Genomic DNA, 18,181 nt, shown 5'->3' with positions numbered 1-18,181 from the left:
CTCAAGGCTGATGCCTGGATAAGAGAGGAGTCCATTTGGGAGGGGAGAGGCCTGGCACACAAAAACCAAGGTGTGACTGAAGGAGGGTGGAGGAGCCCACACAGGAAAGTTTAATATTCCAGAGGCACGGAAGCCTCTGAAGTCTGGGCAGCCACATGAAAAGCAGGTGCCTGTCCGGGCACGCGGATTATCGGAGAGGATGAGAAGCTCAGCACCACAATTACGCATCATCTTGTGACTGGTGTGAAAGCTGCCAGGAGCAAGGACGCTGCTGCACCCGAGCTGATGGCTCCCTCGAGACAAGCTGCAAAGTGCTGAGTGCCCAGAGCTGCAAAGGGAAGGCAAGTGAATCAGCAAGGGGCAAGCCAGTCCCTAAGCGCTGTGTGGTGCAAAATTATATCAGCATGAAGGTAATGTGCCAAGATGAAAGCAAAGAGAGATGTTCCTTTGTTTATAAACATGCCAGAGACAACGAGGTTACTGTGGAAAGTAATTTTATTTCAGAATTCCACACACTCTGTCACAGATCATGCACTTGGACTTTCCCCTTTGCAAATCCACAGCCTCCAGGCCTGAGAGAGATGAGGCATCATCTCTTCACTTCTCACTGTGTGCCCACATGCTAGGAATGAGGGCCCTAATGGCACCTTGCCAGGGGGGCAGAAAGCAGCCTCTTGTTTCCATAATTGCCTTTAAACATGGGAAAAGAAATCCATCTGACTTGAAAGATTAGCAGTGGAGCTCAGCTGCAGTGAAACCCACAGCTGAGCAAGTTGGTCCTCACCCCGTGGTTACAGGGAGTAAGACGACAATCTTATGGGAAGCTTGTGTGATCTAAACTACAGCAGAACACATGGAGACATTCTTGGAGCTGAGGCAGCCACCAGCCCAATGCGTGCCCTGGGCTTCTTACAATCAATCTGTCTCTGAGCTGCTCTGCCAAGAAGGCGGCCAGGAGCTGCCCTTTTCACATTCAGCTTTAGGTTCTCCTGCTCTGTGCTTCAGGTTTGACCAGGAAGTAGCCTATCTGTAGGTATGACAGCCCTCCAGGCTGTACATCAACACATGTACTGCATTTAATACTGAAAGGTGCCACTTCGAAAGACTCTGCAACATTTTGTCTGACCCACAGGCTGGGTGCAGCATTACTGGAAGTTTCCTGCATACTCACCCTACACCTTCTTCCCAGGTTCTATTGCCCCTTATACCTGACCCTGCTCTCAAATTATTCCTAGTTGCAGTGTCCCTGTGACCCATCACATCTTTGGCCTTTGTCAAGACTGCCACTGCCAGGGCAGCTATTGCCTGCTGTGGTGGCTGCCTGTAGGAAGTGATCATTTGCCTCCTGAGAACAGGCTCATGGCTAGCTCAGAGGAGGGCAAAACTGAAGGGAAGAAATGATGGTAATGGTTGATGCAAGTGAAGTGGAGCAGAGTCTACAGAAAAGGCAAAAAGGCAGCTTCAGTCTCCATTTGATACACAAACTGAGCTCAATAGCAGCAAAAAATGGCCATAAAATATTAATTCATTAGGTTGCCAGGATGAAGTAAAAGCATTCATGTAAAAAATTATATATACAGATATGTATGTGACAACTGTTCTGAAGTTATATCTCACTTTTTCTTTTTTTTTGTTTTTTTTTAATCTAGAGTTTTAATCATTTCCAACCACACTGCTGTTAAAATGTGAAGACCACAGTACTGGAGTCAGCACCAAGTGAGGGGTGACATCACACTGAAGAAATGAGCTTTGGGGGAACTCCTGACAACCCAGATATTTTAATATTTTTGTTGACCTTCAAGTAATTAAAAACAAGGGGAATTCCCCCCAAGAGTCTGTAGGCTCCGAGTCTCATCTGTCTGTTTTTAGGGTAGGAAGGCTGACATCAGAAAGGCAGTGGGGGGCAAGGGAAGGAAGAGGGGAAAAAATCTGGGAACCAGAGTGAAGAGCAATCAACAGTTGACCAACACTGACTGCTGCAAAACTTACAAAACACAAAGTCATACAAACGGGATTCCTGTTAACTTTGATAGACTATAGACTTTTATATACACACACAGACTTCAAAGTACACATCTGGCAGTCTAGAAAATACCAGTACCCTAAGGATTAAATAATTTAAAATGCAATGTTGCATTATCACTGTATACAGAATGCTATCTGACACATTGGTTAAAATGGACGGATTGTCCGAGAAAGATGCTCCCTCCCTCACCTCACCAGCACTGCCTCTAAAAAGAACCCAGTGTGAAAGACTTCCCTCTGTGGTTCCACTCCTAAAATTCACCTTGAAACTTCTCTGTCAAAGATGGGGGAAGTCCTGAGAGGAAGGGAGGAGAAAAGGAGAAAAGGATTCCTATTCCCTCCATACTCTGCTGCTGCAGTACTCCTCTCCACTGGCTAAGGAGGCTGGACAGCAAAGATGAAAAAAGTTGCTAAAGCAGGGAAAAGGCAATTATGTTTCTGAAACAATAGTTAAACTGGTCTTTTGAGATACACACAGAGCTCCAGACTCGGGGGACACCTTCTCTCCCACTTTTTGAAGACAGCAGGTGGCTTAATGCAGAGTCCACAGCCTGAGAGCAGTCACAGAAGGAGTGGGCAGAACTGCAGTGCAAACGGGTCCAAACACACGGGAAGGTGTGCCCTCACCAGCTTTTTAAGTATATTTGTAAAATGGGAGCACTGGAAAGTCAGCACATGGGAATGAGGAAGTGGATGGACAGCCTCAGTTCTGAGGAGGAGACCAAAGCACACAGAGCAGATGGCAAAGCTAATATATCCCTAAATGCCAGCTTTGTACATGTATCCTAATACCAGTGTACGGGACAGAACCTTGCTGATGACACCAGTTCAGTTCCATCACCTTCACAGCCTTTAGAGCTGGTGAGAATCTGGCTTGTGTGTGCTTATTCCAAAGCCCTTTGAGGCATGTAGTCTTGTTTCCACCTCCAGTAAACCAGAACAGCCCTAAGGTCTTGGGGAAAAGATGAAAAAAAAATCCCCATTCCCATGGGTGGCTCCCACCCCTTCCCTATAATCACCCTCTCTTCCTCTAGGCCAGAGACAACTGAAGAGCTGCCTTGTTCTCCACTCCCGAGGCCATTCCCATTAGATCTGGCTAGGCAGGAACAGCAAGCTCTGCTCCTTCAGTCTCATCACACAGCCAGACCACAAAGGTTCCTTCCTCCCCTGGGACAGCTTCAACAAGAATTGCCCATACAGGAGGTTGTGCTGAAGCAGACTGGACAACTTTTGGCCCTTAATCCTGAACCCAGCTTGCAAAGGATGAGAAAGCTCTGTGGGAGCAGGAGCTGTGGGAATTCTCCAATTTCAAGCTCTACAGCCCTAAATATTACCAGTGTAATCATTATCCACTCAAAAATACAAAAAGAACCCTATCCAAAATATCTCACTCAGTCTGCCCTGCATGACTGGGCCAAAAGGACATAAAAGAAAGGAAAGTGAGACAGTGTGGGACAGCAGAGAGAAAGAAACATGGGGCAAAGTCAGGCTGGAGGAAATTAAACAACCTCAGTGCAAGTTTGCTAAAATCATCACTGGATTTACCAGCCCAGTTCCACCTTCTTCAAACCAAAAAGGGTTTGCTGCACTAAGTGTACTACAGAAGAAAGAAGTGCATAGTTTGGTTTATTTTTTGGTAGACACTTAAACTCACAGAATTTATGTGAAGATCTCAGAGCAGTTTTAGCCTCTCTTCCCTAGCCAATGGGTACCTGTTGGGGCAGAGATGGTGGAAATGGACCAGTAGCACCAAGAAATTCAGTGGGAGCACCAACTCCACAGCAGGAATTACTAATGAACCAAAAGTGGGGAGTGGTGAAGAGAGGGAGAGAGAGAGAGAGAGAGGGGGAGATAGGGAGAAGTGGAGGAGACATAATTCGCAGTAATCAAAGTCTGCATTGGCTAAACCCTATCAACACTTCCCTAGGTAAGGCCCCATTACGTCTGCAGCAAGACCTCTGGCTCTGACAGAGAGCTGTAGAGTGTGTAGCCCAACTCATCCACTTCTTCAGGGGTGAGCTCTGAAAACAAGTTCACCTTGGGGTTCAGGGCACTAGGGAGGACACCTGCCTCCAAGTAGCGGATCAGCCCCTTCAGTGCCTGCAAGAAGCGATCAGCCAGCATGTCCTGGGACCAGTCGGACTCCTCCTGGGAGAGGTGCAGGATGACATTGGTGAGCTGGCTGGCAGTGAGGTGTCCCAGAGCTGGGTTTAACTTGCATACTGCTTTGAAGATCTTGAGGCACAAGCAGCGGCAGCCAGAATCGGCCTGGTCCAGGGCGTGGAGGCGAGCCGTTTCCGCTGGCCGCAGGCTCAGTCGCCACAAGTTGTCATTCTGGGCCAGTCGGTGAGGTTTGGCAACGAGGACAATGTCCCCCAGTGTCAGGGATGGTAGAAAGTCAATAAAAAGATGCCGATCTGCATCATACTGGACTTCCAGTGTCAAATCTGCTGGGGGAGCTGCTGGACGGATCACGTAGTCCAAGAGACTCCCAATTGCTGGCCAGTTGATGGACCCAGCTACAACTTTCTCAAATGTGTCTGCTACAGTTTTGGGGGAAAGGTAACCTCCCACCACACAGCGGTCCCAGTAGCTGCTCCCACGAGGAAAGTACTCTGGGTTTTCTCGACGCACCAAGTAGAAGCCAGGAATGTTCATGATAGTGTCCTCCCCGGGGATACACGACCACAGGTTCTGCTCCAGCATGAGAGGTACAATGAGCTGGATGTGGTCAGCTGTCACTACCTTTCACAAGAGAGAAAAGTCAGTAAGAATAAGCTTTCTCTCTCCACATTAATTTTATTCACCACCTTTAGATAGCCTTCTGTCCAAATGAACCTGGAATAAGGATTCAGCCGTTTCACTCTCCTCTCTGCGTGGGATTCCCAGCCTCCCTTTGTTCAAAGGCATTCTGAAGGACTATTTCCAACAATCAGTGGGATAATTCCAAGGTAAAGCTGAAGCTAGTGCTTACGTGGTATGTACTATTTAGAGACCTGACATGGACTGAATATAAATGAATCATTCTGTCTCATACTGCTCTAAGCCTGCTCCTTGGTCGTGAGATGCAGCTGGCCTAGGGCACGACAACGCCACATGACAATTTAAACAGGAGACAGAGTATTAAGTTTCTTGACAAGCTTCCGTTGCCACGGTTTAATAATCCAATGCTACAGCTAGGTACACTGCCCTCACCTGGTCTGCCACATTGTTTGGAAAAAGGTCATTAAAGATCCCTTTTCACCAATGTGATTAAGACCCCAGGTCTAAGTTTCACTGGACATTCCATGCTCCATTCCAGAGCTCTGATTCAAAGAAAGAAGCGTGCCTCTGAATCACTCACTATAGCCATGGGCATCTTGCCATCAGGGAGATATTGCAGCAGGGACTGCTGTCCAATCCAGGTCTGTCATGCATTTTGAAAAAAAAAAAAAAAAAAAAAAAAGGGTAGGAAAGACCTACATGAGATCTAAGAGAATATAATGTATTTGGATGGTTACAGAAGGATGGAGAGAAAATAGATGCCTACCAGAGAAACAGCAAGAAAAACACAGCTAAAAGGAGAGACAGAGGGGAAGCAAAGAAGGACTGAGATATTTTGGAGAAATAAACCAGCAAAAAGCACAGGCTTTGCAAACAATGACAGAGCAGCTTGGTCATGCCTGTTCAAACCGCACTGTGGAAATCATCACCTGGCTCCACAGCGGGAAAGGCACCACCAAGGGCCTTATTACAGAGGAATGCTGTGCTGAGCCAGCAGTGCCAACAGGGAAGCCTGAAACGCCGCTGCGTGGTCAGCCTCCTGAATAAGGTGCCGTGATACTTCCCCAGGAATTACCTGCAGGTCATCGTAGAGGCTGCCGCTGAGGTACATGTCGCGCAGGGGCATGTCGGGCAGCTTGGCGCGCAGGAAGCTGCGCAGCTCCGTGCAGATATCCACGGCCGCCTGCTTGGCCCGAGCCTGCTCGTCCGCCGGGATCGCCACCCGCCGCCGGTAGTACGCAAACAGCTTCTCCTGCAAGGACAGGCGAAGGCGGGATTTCTTCAGCTCCACCTGACTCCTCTTGACACATGGCTTGGGCTTTGTGGGTCGAAAAACGTCTGCAAGACAGAAGGAAAACTGTTGAGGTTGCAGCTGATCTCTCTGTGAAGCGTTCCGCAGAACAGAATCCGCAGCGCGTAACTGCGGTCTCCCAGGTCTCAAAAAGCCCTTGGCAGACATTTTGCAGGCTTTATGCAGGTACCAGTCCAAAGGGGCGTGCTGAGGAACTTCAAAACATACTATAAAGAGCATCAAAACGGATGAAAACAAGTTACTAGATTCGAAATTTAGCCACACTAATATTGTGTACAAGGATCTTTTTTTAATTGCTAAGTGGGCAGTATCTCAGGTCAACTTCATCAAAAATTCAGTGCTGTTACTAGTTCAAAAGCTTTCAGTGTGATGTCACACCAGTGAATAAAACACTTTTGAATAACCATGATCTCTTTGAGTTTTTAACATTGAAACAGGTTATTAAAAATTACCAGCGAAATCCAGTCCTGACTAGCATATGAGATCACAGAAGACTGTGCCACCTGGAAATGAAACAGCTGTTGGGAGTCTGATCAGCACAGTTATTGGGATGATGAGCTGACAGATCCTGGGGCCATCCCAGCTCAGGCCATCATAGTTCCAGTGATACCTCCCTGAAGCCTTCACTGGAAAAGGATCAGAGAGCCCACTCAGAGGCACAATGCTACAACACAAGGTTTACACTGCCATCTGCATTACTAAACCATGTCTGACCTGCACAGATTCTCTGAGCCCCTTTTTTCTGACTGGTTTCTCAAATAAATAATCAGTGCTTCCCATCCATTTCAGATTTCTCTCAACATGGACAAAGAGTCTCAAAAGTTAACAATGAGAATTAAAGGGGAATTACAGATCTAAAAGAACTTGGAAGGGCTGTGCTACCTAAGGGGTGCAGCAGAAATCCCCAAGTCAGTGGCCCCATTAAAGCAAATGGCTGTTGCAGATTTGTTTGGTGTGGGCCACACAGCACGTGAGTAATGGCTGACCAAGCTGTACACATATGCATCTAGGCCAGCCTCAGCAGCTGGGTGCTGTCTCTTGTCCAACTGGGTTCTTTTGGACAGATCTGAGCATTTTTGTGTTAAGGAAGTAATGCATAAAGCCATCAGGAACTGGATTTTATTGCCTATTTATGAGAAAAGGTTTTTTTCCATATTGAGTTTTAATTTACTTCTAATTGAAGAATTTAAAGACACCATCATTAGTGTTTTTATTATTCTGTCCATATGCTTGGGGACTCCAGTCAAATTATCTAGGTCCCATTTAACACAGCTGTCTAGTTTTCAGTGTTTCCTCAGCAAAATACCTACTGCCATCCCAAAGATAACTTCCTTTAAAATAATCTGGAAATCAAGTTAATAGCTTGATTCTGATTTTTAGTTTAAATCTCAACATGTAAATCTCCAGAAATGAGTGAGCAGGGATAGAAAGTAAAACCATTGAGAACAAAGAACAACCACACGTAACAAAACATGGTTGGATTCTGAACTATTGATTATCCCACCCAGAAAGAAAACTTCAGGACACTTCCTATAGACTACTGAAGACAAACACAGTGATAAGCAGCACTAAACAGGGAAATGTCGATCCAGAAATTATTTGGAAAATGGTAGCAATAGAGGAAATAGTTATAAATTGTTAGTAGATCTACAACTCGAATACTACCCCCTTAAAAAGATGCAAGCAAACTGGAATAACCCAAAGAAAGACAAGAGAGTGCCTGAAATGAAGGGAATAGCTTTCTACTATCAGGAAAGATTAGATACTCAGATTGAAAGAGAAAAAATGGGGGAGAATAAAGCTTAATACCATGAAGTCATGAGAGGAACGAAGAGTGCAAATAGATGACCCATTACTGACTAGCTCCCAAAGACAGTTATGATTCTTGAAGTTACCAGTAGACCTGCTTAAAAGAAAAACATAAAAATCCTGGGACAGACAGGGTATTTCCTTCCCTGCATTCCTTTAAACAAATACAGGGTTTATAGGCCTGGATGATTCTGTGATGCAGGAGGATGGCCATGCCTCTTACCTGCATCTGCAGCTGAAGGATCAGTGGGAAGGGTCTGCAGGGAGCGGCTGAGGCTGCTTTTCATGTCCTGGGTCAGCAGGCGTGAGGAGGAGCCCAGCCAGTTTGGCTCTTCCCAGCTTCTCTTTCCTGACTGGCTCATGCGAGTGGGGCTGCTGGGAGCACTGATTGCCCGGTCGTACATCTAAACCAGGAAGAGTCTGAGTCACCGAGGGCCCAACGCTTGCATTTCACCCAGGCCACTGCCGGCGCCCCGGCTCTTTTCACCACCCCTCCCTGTTGTTCCCGGTGCCAGCCGTGGCACTCACCCGCTTGACGGCCAGCGTGGCGATGCCCAGCATGGCGGCGCCCCCCACGCCCAGCACCAGCCGCGCGTTGGCCAGCACGAAGTCGATGGCGGTGCCGATGCCGTTGTCATCCTTCTTCCCTTTGCGCTGCCCAGCGCCTGCCATCTTACCTGCAAGGAGCGGGAACGTTACGCGCCCGGGCCAAAACGCCGGGCTCAGCCCCTTCTCCCACCCCTCACACCCGCTGCTGCCGGCTTCCACCACAGGCAGGGCCCACCCAACCCTGCACCCTCTCTAATTATGTTCCTTCAAAGAGCTGCTTGTTCCCAGCAGTGCCAGGACAGTACTGACCAAGCAAAGTCCAATACCTGAGGGAACGCATCCAAATTTGACGTGAGGTTTCTAGTAATTGAATAGGTTTAATGAAAGAAAGTATTTTGCAATAAAATTTCCACAGTATTTTGCAATAAAATCCTGCATATTAAGCAAGACCCTATAACTATTCAGATATTTTTCTTATAATTTGTGCTTCTCAACCAAAACACAGCAAATTTATTTTCTGATTACTAACGTAACAAGTGTGATTTTGCTCAAAGGCAAGGCAATACAGGGTTGGTCAACTGTATGGAACAAAGTGGAATACTCCCCAGGAACTGACAGGCAAGGCAGTCTCAGAGCTTCCATTCACAGATTAATTTCTGAATAATGCCCAATCCCAGACACTTCAAAGACACCCAAGAATCAACAGCAGAGACTGCAACACATGATAAAAGGAACAGCTCCCTTGCTTTCATTTGATGTTTATTCTTGCCCTCGAGGCTGGTGGGTTTGACTCTCAGACAAATCATGTAAAATACTGACATGAATATTTTCTTACATGTGTACTTTTGTGTCCCCAAATTTCCATTTAACCTGACCTTGAGATTTAATTTATATATAATAAGAGTCTCTCTGGCCAACATGGCCTCAAGCCGTGCCAGGGAAGGCTCAGGCTGGACATCAGGAGGAATTTCCTCACAGGATGGGTGATTAGGCATTGGAATGGGCTGCCCAGCAAGGTGGTGGAGTCACCATCCCTGGGGGTGTCTAACTTGGATGTGGCGCACGCTGCTGTGTTTTAGTTACAAGGTGGTCATCAATCAGAGATAGCACTCCATGATCTCAGGGGCCTTTTCCAACCCCAGTGATTCTGTGATCTTGTAAAACACATTTTACCATCACTGTACCCATATGTGGATCCCCAGTGAACCTACATGAAAACACCAAGACACTCCCACACTGCGACTTTAGGTCTGTTTTCTGAGTCTGTGTCCAAGGTTCTGAGCCTGCCTGCCTGATTGAGGTGGTTTAAAACTGCCCTTTGTTTTTTCTAAAGCTAAAGCAGGGGGGATGTTCCTGCTAGGATGAGCCAAGAATATAGTCACTTGTCATCCCCAAGCAGAAAAACCCCTGCACTTTCACAAAGCTCACTGTAACAGAGGCATGAAGAACGCGGTTATATCATTGTAAATGACCTACCTGTGACCTAATGCATTTGTGAAGAGAACAGGAGAGACCTCCTGGTGTGCCTGTGGAAGCACCTTCAGGACTTCTTCAAGAAAGTGGTGGGTAGTGGGTGTTAATCATCTCTTCTGGCTGGCGAGGGGATTTTGGAAAGAAGAGGCAGGTAAGTGGGACCAGCGAGTGCTACAGGGAATCTCTAAACCAGGCCCCCGAGCCTGCTCCGCAGGAAAGCCTGTCCCTTCTCCAGCTGCCTTTCCTTGTCCTCCAGCCGCTGCAGCCCCTGGTTCCGGCGGAACTCGCGGCGGATGGAGGCGAGGTAGAAATCCCGGTCGGTGTAGCGCAGGCCGCGGCCGCGGCGCAGCAGAGCTCGGTACAGAGTCAGCACCGCCTCCCGGGACCACGCGGCCATGGGGGACAAGTGTGCGGCGCGGGCGGGCGACCTGCAGAGGAGTGACCGAGGGGCGGGATCCGGGTCAGCTTCTCCCTTCCCGAGGGACCCGCCGGCAGCCGCCTACCGCTCCTTAGCGGGCCCCGCGCGGTGCCGGGGCCGCGTGTCCAACGGCGCGGGGTAACGGCCGGGCCGGGCCGGGGCGCGGGGCCGCTGCAGCCCCGCGGGAGCAGCGCGGCCGCCCCGTTCTCACCGGGCTGCGCGCGCGGGGCCGCTCCGGGGCCGCTCCCGGGGTCACCCGGCAGCGCCGCGCTTCCGCTTCCGGGCCGCGCCCCGCGCCCGCCAATGGCAGCGCCAGCTCCGCGGGCAGCGAGCCGCGCGCGCCTGAGGCGGCGGCGGCGCGGCGCTGCCGCCCCCTGGCGGCCGGGAGGGGAGCTGCGCATGCCCGTCCCACCCCGGCAGCCCGGGATGCTCCCGGCCGGGAAGGGCCCGCTGGCAGCCCGGGCTCCGTGTGCCCTGAGGGGCTCCGTGTGCCGTGTGGGGCTCCGTGTGCCTTGAGGGGCTCCGTGTGGGGCTCCGTGTGCTACAGCCCAGCGCGCTGGGCTGCTGGCCCCGAGAGACAGCGTGTCTGCCGTGCGCCATGGAATCACGGATTCCGTTAAGTTGGAGAAGACCTCTGAGGTCATGGAGTCCAGCCTCTGACTGAACAACACCTTGTCAACCACATCATGGCACTGAGTGCCACGTCCAGTCCTTCCTTAAACACCTCCGGGGACGGTGACTTCCACCATCTCCCTGGCAGCCCATCCCTAATGTCTAATTCCCTTTCTGCAAAGGAATTCCCCCTAATGTCCAACCAGAACCTCCCCTGGAAGAGAGCAGTGGGTCAATGCTACATCTCAAGGTACTTCTGACTTTCTGGGATGCTTTTTTACAGACTGACTTGTCAAATTCAAGCTCTTTATCTCCAAGGAGCCCCCAGAGACCAGGGCCTGGTCTGGAAGCCTCAAGGCTCTAGAAGGGCAGTAGCTGGCAGCCTCTCTGTGGTCTGCCTGAGTTGATGGAAGGAGACTCCCAAAGCCAGAACTTTTGCTCCACTGTCTGGATGCAAATCCCACTTTTCCATTTTCACCTTCTCTACTATGAGGGGTCTCTGGAGCATATATATTTCTCCTTAGCCATCCTCTCCTCCCTAGGTCCTACCTAAATATAAAACATAATGTGCTGTGCCTCCCCTGGAGGGGAGGGTGAAAGAGCAAATGGTGTGTGACAGAGGAGAGCCACATCACTTCACACAATTCTCAGCAACACTAGATATGATAGTGATAGAACTGAACAGGAAGAAAAACAGAAGTTCTGGACTGGCTCACTCTGTGCCAATCTCCTCTTGTTCATTTCCTTTCTGAGATAAACAACCCCAATCGTTTTGATCTCTCTCAGAGCGAATTTGCCATGCCCCTAATCAGCCCTTTCTGAGAAGGGCTTACTTGAACTGCAGACAGTATTCCCAGAGAGGCCGCGCTAGTGATTTACATAATAGCATTATCATATTTTCCATATTATTCCCACTTTCTTCCTTCTGCATGCTAATATTTTGTGTGTGCTTTTTTTTTTTTTTTTTAACCTGCAGCTACTCTCAGAGCCAGGGTTTGTGTGACATCCTTATTATTTCTTGGTTTGCTAGAGAACATCTGGAGCTTTGTAATTCTTATGTGCAATTAGTATTCCCTCTTCTGACCTTGCACATATCCAGTTGATCCTTGGCAAATATGTGGTGTTCCCCATTTGCCACATTTGCACTTTACTCAGTCCTTTTTGATCTCCTTAAGAGTCAATAGCTTTGAGTCATCTTTTTAAAAAGTTCGATATATTGTTCATCTTTGTTTCCAGATGATCAGTTCATATACTGGGCTTTCCAAGACCTTGGAGGCAGCATTCATATTCCCTACTCTTAACCTGCTGCCAGAATGAAAATCAGTCTTTGGTCCTTCCTCCCAGCTTCCTTCCTCCTCCTCGGTTTCTTAGTCCTCAGAAATACTTCCCTCCTCACAAGTGAGAATACTTCCCTTCTCTGTCACCCTTGGGCAGGTGTGCCGATGAGCCCAGTCCCCAAAGCTCCCAGGTCTGGGTCCAAACTTGAGCAGCCACATGTGGCAAACCCCTGGTGCACTACCAATGGGATCTGCTGGGTCAGGCAAGCAGTGATGGACTTCCCTGCTGTCCTCCTGCCACGGCAGCCAAGGACTGCCACCTCCGTAAGCGCCCCTTTCCCAGCCTGGCCCGCTTGGGTTGTGCCTGTTTTGGTGTTTCTCTCTGTTCTTTCCCCCCCAGGCTGGCTGCCAGCTCCCGGGCCCCTCGCCAGCAGCTGCGTGTGCATGTTGTGAGCTCCTCCACCCACACTGTGCAGCGTCTCCAGAGTGCCCCAGCCCCTGCAGGGACATCACTCGCTGTGCCCGCTGCCCCCGTGGGCTGCCCACGCCTGCATTGTGTGGGCAGGGGCCTCAACCTGCCCCTTCTCTCTTGCAAAGAGGAGGGTGAGTGTCAGGGCCGAGCAGCACATGACTGACACCACTCCAGCTGCCCTGCAAGTGCCCAGCCTCTGATGACATGCTGTGGGTTGGAAACTTGAACTCTGCCTTGAGACAGTGAAGCAGGACTCCCTCCTGCCTCCAGGGTTTCCCAAACTCCGCTGACCCATTGCATGCAGCTGGTGGGACCCACCCAGCACCCCCAAAGGCTTGGGCTGCCCTGAGGGCCCCAGGGCCCTATTGCCTGCAGAACCCTGTTGCTTGATGGCTTTTCCCTTGGACTCACTGGGAATGGGGTTCCCCCGTGATTCCAGCCTGTGTCCCCGTACGAAAGGGAATTTACTTGCTCTGACAGGGCAAGTAAATTCCCTGTGCAGGCAGAAAGGAGGGAGCAGACCTTTGCTGTGCTCCTGGAGAGCAATAACAACCTTTGTTTCTTGAAATGACCAAGTGAGCTTGAAATATCAAAGGCACCGTGTGTGACAGGGAACAATAACCCGTGTGGTTACCTTAACACTAAGACATTTCCCCGTCCTCTGCCTCCTTGGAAGTCTCCGGAGCCACCACTCCTCTGCTGGTCTTCTGATGCTTACAGACAGTCCTCCCACTCAAGCAGCCACTGCCACAGGCTTTGCTGGCCACTAAAAACAGCAAATGGCTGCCCCTGAGCCTGGCTTGCAGCCTCTGCTCCTGGGAGCCAAGTGCCATGCCCAGGACTTCCCACCAGGGAGACCAGGACCATCCCCAGCCAGGGAGACATCCCTGTGCTGCCTGTCACCAGCCAGCAAACCCTCTCTGGGCAGCAGGGAGGTGAATGTGAGCCTCAGAGCTGCAAATGGCATCCTGGTGGGGCTCTGCAGGGATGGGAAACAAACTGTGCTTGGAAGCAGAAGGCTGGTCTCTTAGGAGGAGCCTGGACAGCAGTTCTAAAATGCAAAGAGGAAGATGGATAGCGACCCACTAATTGTATCTGAGCTTGAGCTTAACATCCTTAGTATCTTCCAGCACATGAACCTCGTAGAGGGCCTTTTGGCAGTCTCAGCCCCGTTCAACAGCTCTCTCCTTAATTGCAGCCCTGTTTCTTTACTTTTTGTGAGCAGTCACAAGGATTAATGGCATTTGGGCTCCTGCTCTGCAGCTGTGACGAACTGTGGGGGCAGAGGCCCAAGAGTGGTACACGTGGCTTCCTTCCCTGGAGCCCCAGCAGCTTCAATGTTGAGTGCATATGGGAAGGAAGACAGGTGGTGTGGGAGGAGAGACCACTGGTACATAGCCACCTTTCAAGGAGCACTCCTGATTTAGAGCTGAGATACACATTTTAGTATGGACAGTAAATATTTGATCTGGGAAGCCATGCTCCGGGTATGTTTTTGACAGGAGGAAGAAGGGAAAGGTCCCAGCCTTGCTGCAGCTGAAGTGGGGCTTTTCAGATCCCCAGATTTCCATCCCTGCAGTGCAGGGGGCTGCAAACACTGTCAGCAGCAAATGTGTGAAGCAGAGCTGCTGTCCCTGTGAGGGACTGCACTGTCACTGAGGAGGCTCAGTTTTATTACCTAACACATTGAAATTGCTTCTGTAGTACTTTCACAATTGGTCTGTGCTCACCTTCACTCCCAGCGCAACTTGTGTTTCTTCAAACAAATTTCCCTGTGGCTGTGTTTGTTGGGGACTTTTCTCATTATTCCCTGACTAGTAAGATTCCATCCCCTGGCCTCCCCCACCCCATTTTTCACTTTGCACCAGCTGCATGCTGCAGGAGGTTTGCAGAGCCATTCAGAGACCCTGCTTTTGTGAGTGCTGTTGTCCTTGCAATCTTGCATCCCTAGACAGCCCCTGTTTTCTGCAGGGAGTGTCGGCAGAGAACAGAGGGCTTGCAGCTGGTGGTACCACCTGCCTGAGCTGAGCTGCACATGCTGACCTCAGGCTTTCTTGTGCTCCTTCACCTGCTGTGTGCTGGGATGAGGCCACGCCGAACATGGGATTTTGATTTGTGTAAGGGTCATCTGGACTCCAGCATCAGATGTGGTTTGGCCCCATGTATGTATAGACCACCTGAGAAGGGCATGGCTGCTGTATCCAGCTGCTTCTCTGCTTTTTCTAAGCAAAGGCACCTACTGCACACCTTGCCCCATTAGATCACGGGCACTTAGATTTATTTCTGTCCCATTTACCAGGTTTTGGTTTTGCTGTGGTCTGACATTCACTTCTGGGTAACAGTTTTGAGACAAATGCTTTAAAAACACCACAAAGCAGAAAGAAGTGGGTAGATGTTTTCTACATTCTTTTATTTTTGTGTGTATGCCTGGTTCTTAGTAAATGTCTGAGGGGAAAAAAATATATATATATATATTTATATAACTGATGATTTGTTGCTCTCTCTTTGGAAAAAGTCCAGACTGTAGAACAGGGCTAAAATGCCAGGAAAGAGTTTGCTGCATAGAGACAGGCTTATGTTATTTTATTTTATGCATTCCTTGGATAACATATTTTCTTTAATTTCAGATCCTGGAGAAGTCATTTTAGACCTTTATTCAGCACAGCTTATTTGCTCTTCTTCTCAGTTTTCCTTATTTTTAGAAAGGTGAAGTGCATTCCCAAATTAAATCGTTACTGGGATGGACTTCAGCCAAGAGGATCCATGGTTCAAGCCATAAGGCACAGGAAACACAAGAGTAAAACAATGGAGTTTTATATTGTGTTTCATTTGGCAGGGTGAGGAGAGATATGGCCTTGAAAGATTTGTATTCTTACATAGCTGTAATGTATTTTAAAAGACAGTAAGGACTATTTTCACTTCTCACTTTGCTTAAAAAAAATAAGCACACACAGAAATGCTGAAAGTGCTGGGATTTCCAGATGTCCCTTAGTTCCAAGTAAAGGTTCATGTCTGGGGATCTCAGAGATGCTTACAGTAACATCCCAAACATTAGCTGAAGAGGACTGATCCTTTACCTTTTTGCTGATGCGCTTGTCCCTGCTGCAGCTACAAAAGCAGAGCTTGCAGCAGCCTGGCCCCAAGCCAGGCTCCTCAACCAAGCATCCATGGATTATATTCCTAATGTCAGCCTCTCACTTCAGTGATCTGGAGCCCCTTTCTCTCACACAGGACAGTTTTGCAGCGAGGAAGCAAAGCCCTGCAAAGCTCACTCCCAGGGGAAGGGTTGCCTTGGCCCAGGAGCTTCAGGGACACCTGCCACTGCCAGGAAGCAAGAATATGCCTCCCTTCTGCCATGGCTGTGGCCAAATCCTCTCTGTGGCGGTGCTCTGGGAAGCAGGGCAGCCAGTGCCTGCAGCTGTGGGCACGTGAGCATGAAGCCATTTGCTGGCAATGCTCTCCAGGGCTGGGGTGGCTCTCCCTGGCTGCTCCACGAGCTGCCTGTCAGCCAGCTGAAACCTCACTGCTTCCCCAGCTGAGCCACTAAAGCAGCAAGATTTAGAAGCATAATATAAAATTGGATTAATACTTAAAAATTAACTGTCCCTGCTAAGCAGCACATTAAAATGTGTCCTTACACAGGGAACAAACGTATCCCAGCAACAAAAACAAACAGCTGGCAAAATGGGGTCTGGTATCCCATTTCCAGTTTTCTGAAAGGTGTCTTAAGTTTATAATGAAGTCATTTTGTTTCCAAGCAGCCTGGTGTTTGGAAACAGCATGTCCATCCCTTTATCAGCTAGCCTGATAGGCATCAATAAGGAATCAGCTGGAACCAGCCCCTCCGTCAGCCAGAGGGTCCCTCAGCCTCCCTGCGTTGCACAGTGCCCAGGATGAGCACCAGGCATCCATGACAAAGAGGAAGATCCTGGGAGAAACCACTGGCTTCCAGGCAGGTTATGCCAGAGCTCCTCCACAATGCATCACCCCATCTAACACCTGCTGGGGTACTGAAATTCTGCAAAACACGCAGGATTTGCTTGGCATCAGATGGCTTGCAGGCTCCTGATTCAATCTGGTGCTTAAGGCTCTGTATCCCTACCCAGGACACGTGCTGCACATAGCAATATCTTTTTTGGTGTGTTGAGGGACCCTCTGACATGGTAAATGGGGATTGTGGTGGGGCCACGTGCTCCCCACTGCTCCTGCAAATGAAGGTCTCCACCCTAGACTGGTCTGTCCAAGAGTCAACCCCTTTCACTCACAGAGGCACTTGAAGCTCCTGCAGCAGAAGCTGGTGCTTTCCAGGGAAAAAGATCTTTTAAAAACCTCACAAGAAATAAGAGAAATGCCATTTATGTTACTTATAAAAATAATACAAATGTCAGTAAAGATTTTGTGTTAGAGGCAAGAAAAATAACATGGGAGAACCTTTGACCTAGTCAACTCTCACATCCTAAACTGTCTCATTAAATTGCCATTGGACTATGTTTATAGATTCATACTTCCCCTCTTGAAAAATTGAAATTTCAAGCATGCTGGTCATCAACTATTTTTAGATTATCCCCTGTTCAGGCACAAAAATACAGTGATCACTAAGAATGCTAAAAATTCTAAACAGAAAATTTTAATTGTTGATTTTGAGTGGCAGGTTGCTTTCATGCCCTTTGTTTTGGAGACAGAAGCAGCAGAATTGCATTCAGCAATGCACAACACAAGCCTCTAGTTTGATGAGACCCTTCCACAAGAGGAGAATTAGACTGGTATGGATGAAAGAAAGACGATAGAATTCACTGGAGCTAGTAATTATGAGGAAAATAGCCTATGATGCTTACAGTCACTATTTCTAAATGGAATCAGGAATGAACCTGAAACATAAGACACTTAAAAAGGTAAAAAATTAAATAGCTGTAGATGGCACATGAGCTTGCAAAAGGCCCTTGCCAAAAGCACTACAGAGGCCAGATGGTTAGGAGGATTCAGAGCAGGACCAGGCTTTGATACCAAGTAATGGGAACAGCCAAAACTACAGCAGACAGGTTTAAAAATAAACCAAAACAAGGAGGTCATGTTGTTTCATGCACTGTGCCAAAAATCAGCCACCAGAGAGGCATTTCTGCAGTGGGGAGGTTTAATTTGGGGCTCTGGTGTTTCCAGGTCTTTACTTGGAAAAATGGATGCATCCAAAGGATTAAAGATGGTCTCGAGGGACCATTTTATGAGATGATGCTGGTTCCCACATCCACCAGCTCTTCTGAGAGCCACGTAGCAGCCATCGTTCCCCACTCCCGTGCCTTCACATGTTCATACTCACCTGACATGCAGATTAGGTCTGACATGGGCCTACAAAACCAGGAATCAGTCCCCAGACCAGCTAGGCTCTCCTTCAATCTCCCTTCTTAGGAACAGTGTCCTGCCAAGATAGGAAGCTCCCTCACTCCATTTTCCAGCATTTTCCCTCTTGGCCAGGC

General features: G+C 48.8%; 2 protein-coding genes across 5 annotated transcripts; both read right to left on the bottom strand.

Annotated features, from left to right (window-relative positions):
• Positions 1-477: 477 nt before the first annotated feature.
• Positions 478-10,613, bottom strand: MIEF1 (mitochondrial elongation factor 1). Of its 4 annotated transcripts, XM_023917976.2 has the most exons (6): positions 9,935-10,585; positions 8,438-8,586; positions 8,133-8,313; positions 5,864-6,126; positions 5,369-5,431; positions 478-4,770 (listed from the first exon to the last, which is right to left on the bottom strand). In XM_023917976.2, exons 2-6 carry the CDS (start codon positions 8,579-8,581, stop codon positions 3,964-3,966), a joined length of 1,458 nt encoding a protein of 485 aa, XP_023773744.2. In that variant the 5' UTR covers positions 8,582-8,586; positions 9,935-10,585; the 3' UTR covers positions 478-3,963. The 4 variants fall into 4 exon arrangements, with proteins under 4 accessions (XP_023773744.2, XP_023773745.2, XP_086743630.1 ...); XM_023917977.2 differs by lacking the exon at positions 5,369-5,431 and having other exon boundaries at positions 9,935-10,613; XM_086887504.1 differs by lacking the exon at positions 8,438-8,586.
• MIURF (mitochondrial elongation factor 1 upstream open reading frame) lies at positions 10,116-10,328 on the bottom strand. Its single transcript, XM_086887510.1, has one exon. The coding sequence runs from the start codon at positions 10,326-10,328 to the stop codon at positions 10,116-10,118; it is 213 nt and encodes a 70-aa protein (XP_086743636.1).
• Positions 10,614-18,181: the final 7,568 nt, after the last annotated feature.

Source organism: Cyanistes caeruleus, chromosome 4 (genome assembly GCF_971803275.1).
Source record: "Cyanistes caeruleus chromosome 4, bCyaCae1.hap1.1, whole genome shotgun sequence".
In the NCBI taxonomy this organism is placed as follows: Eukaryota; Metazoa; Chordata; class Aves; order Passeriformes; family Paridae; genus Cyanistes; species Cyanistes caeruleus.
This window is presented reverse-complemented; position numbering and strand designations above follow the sequence as displayed.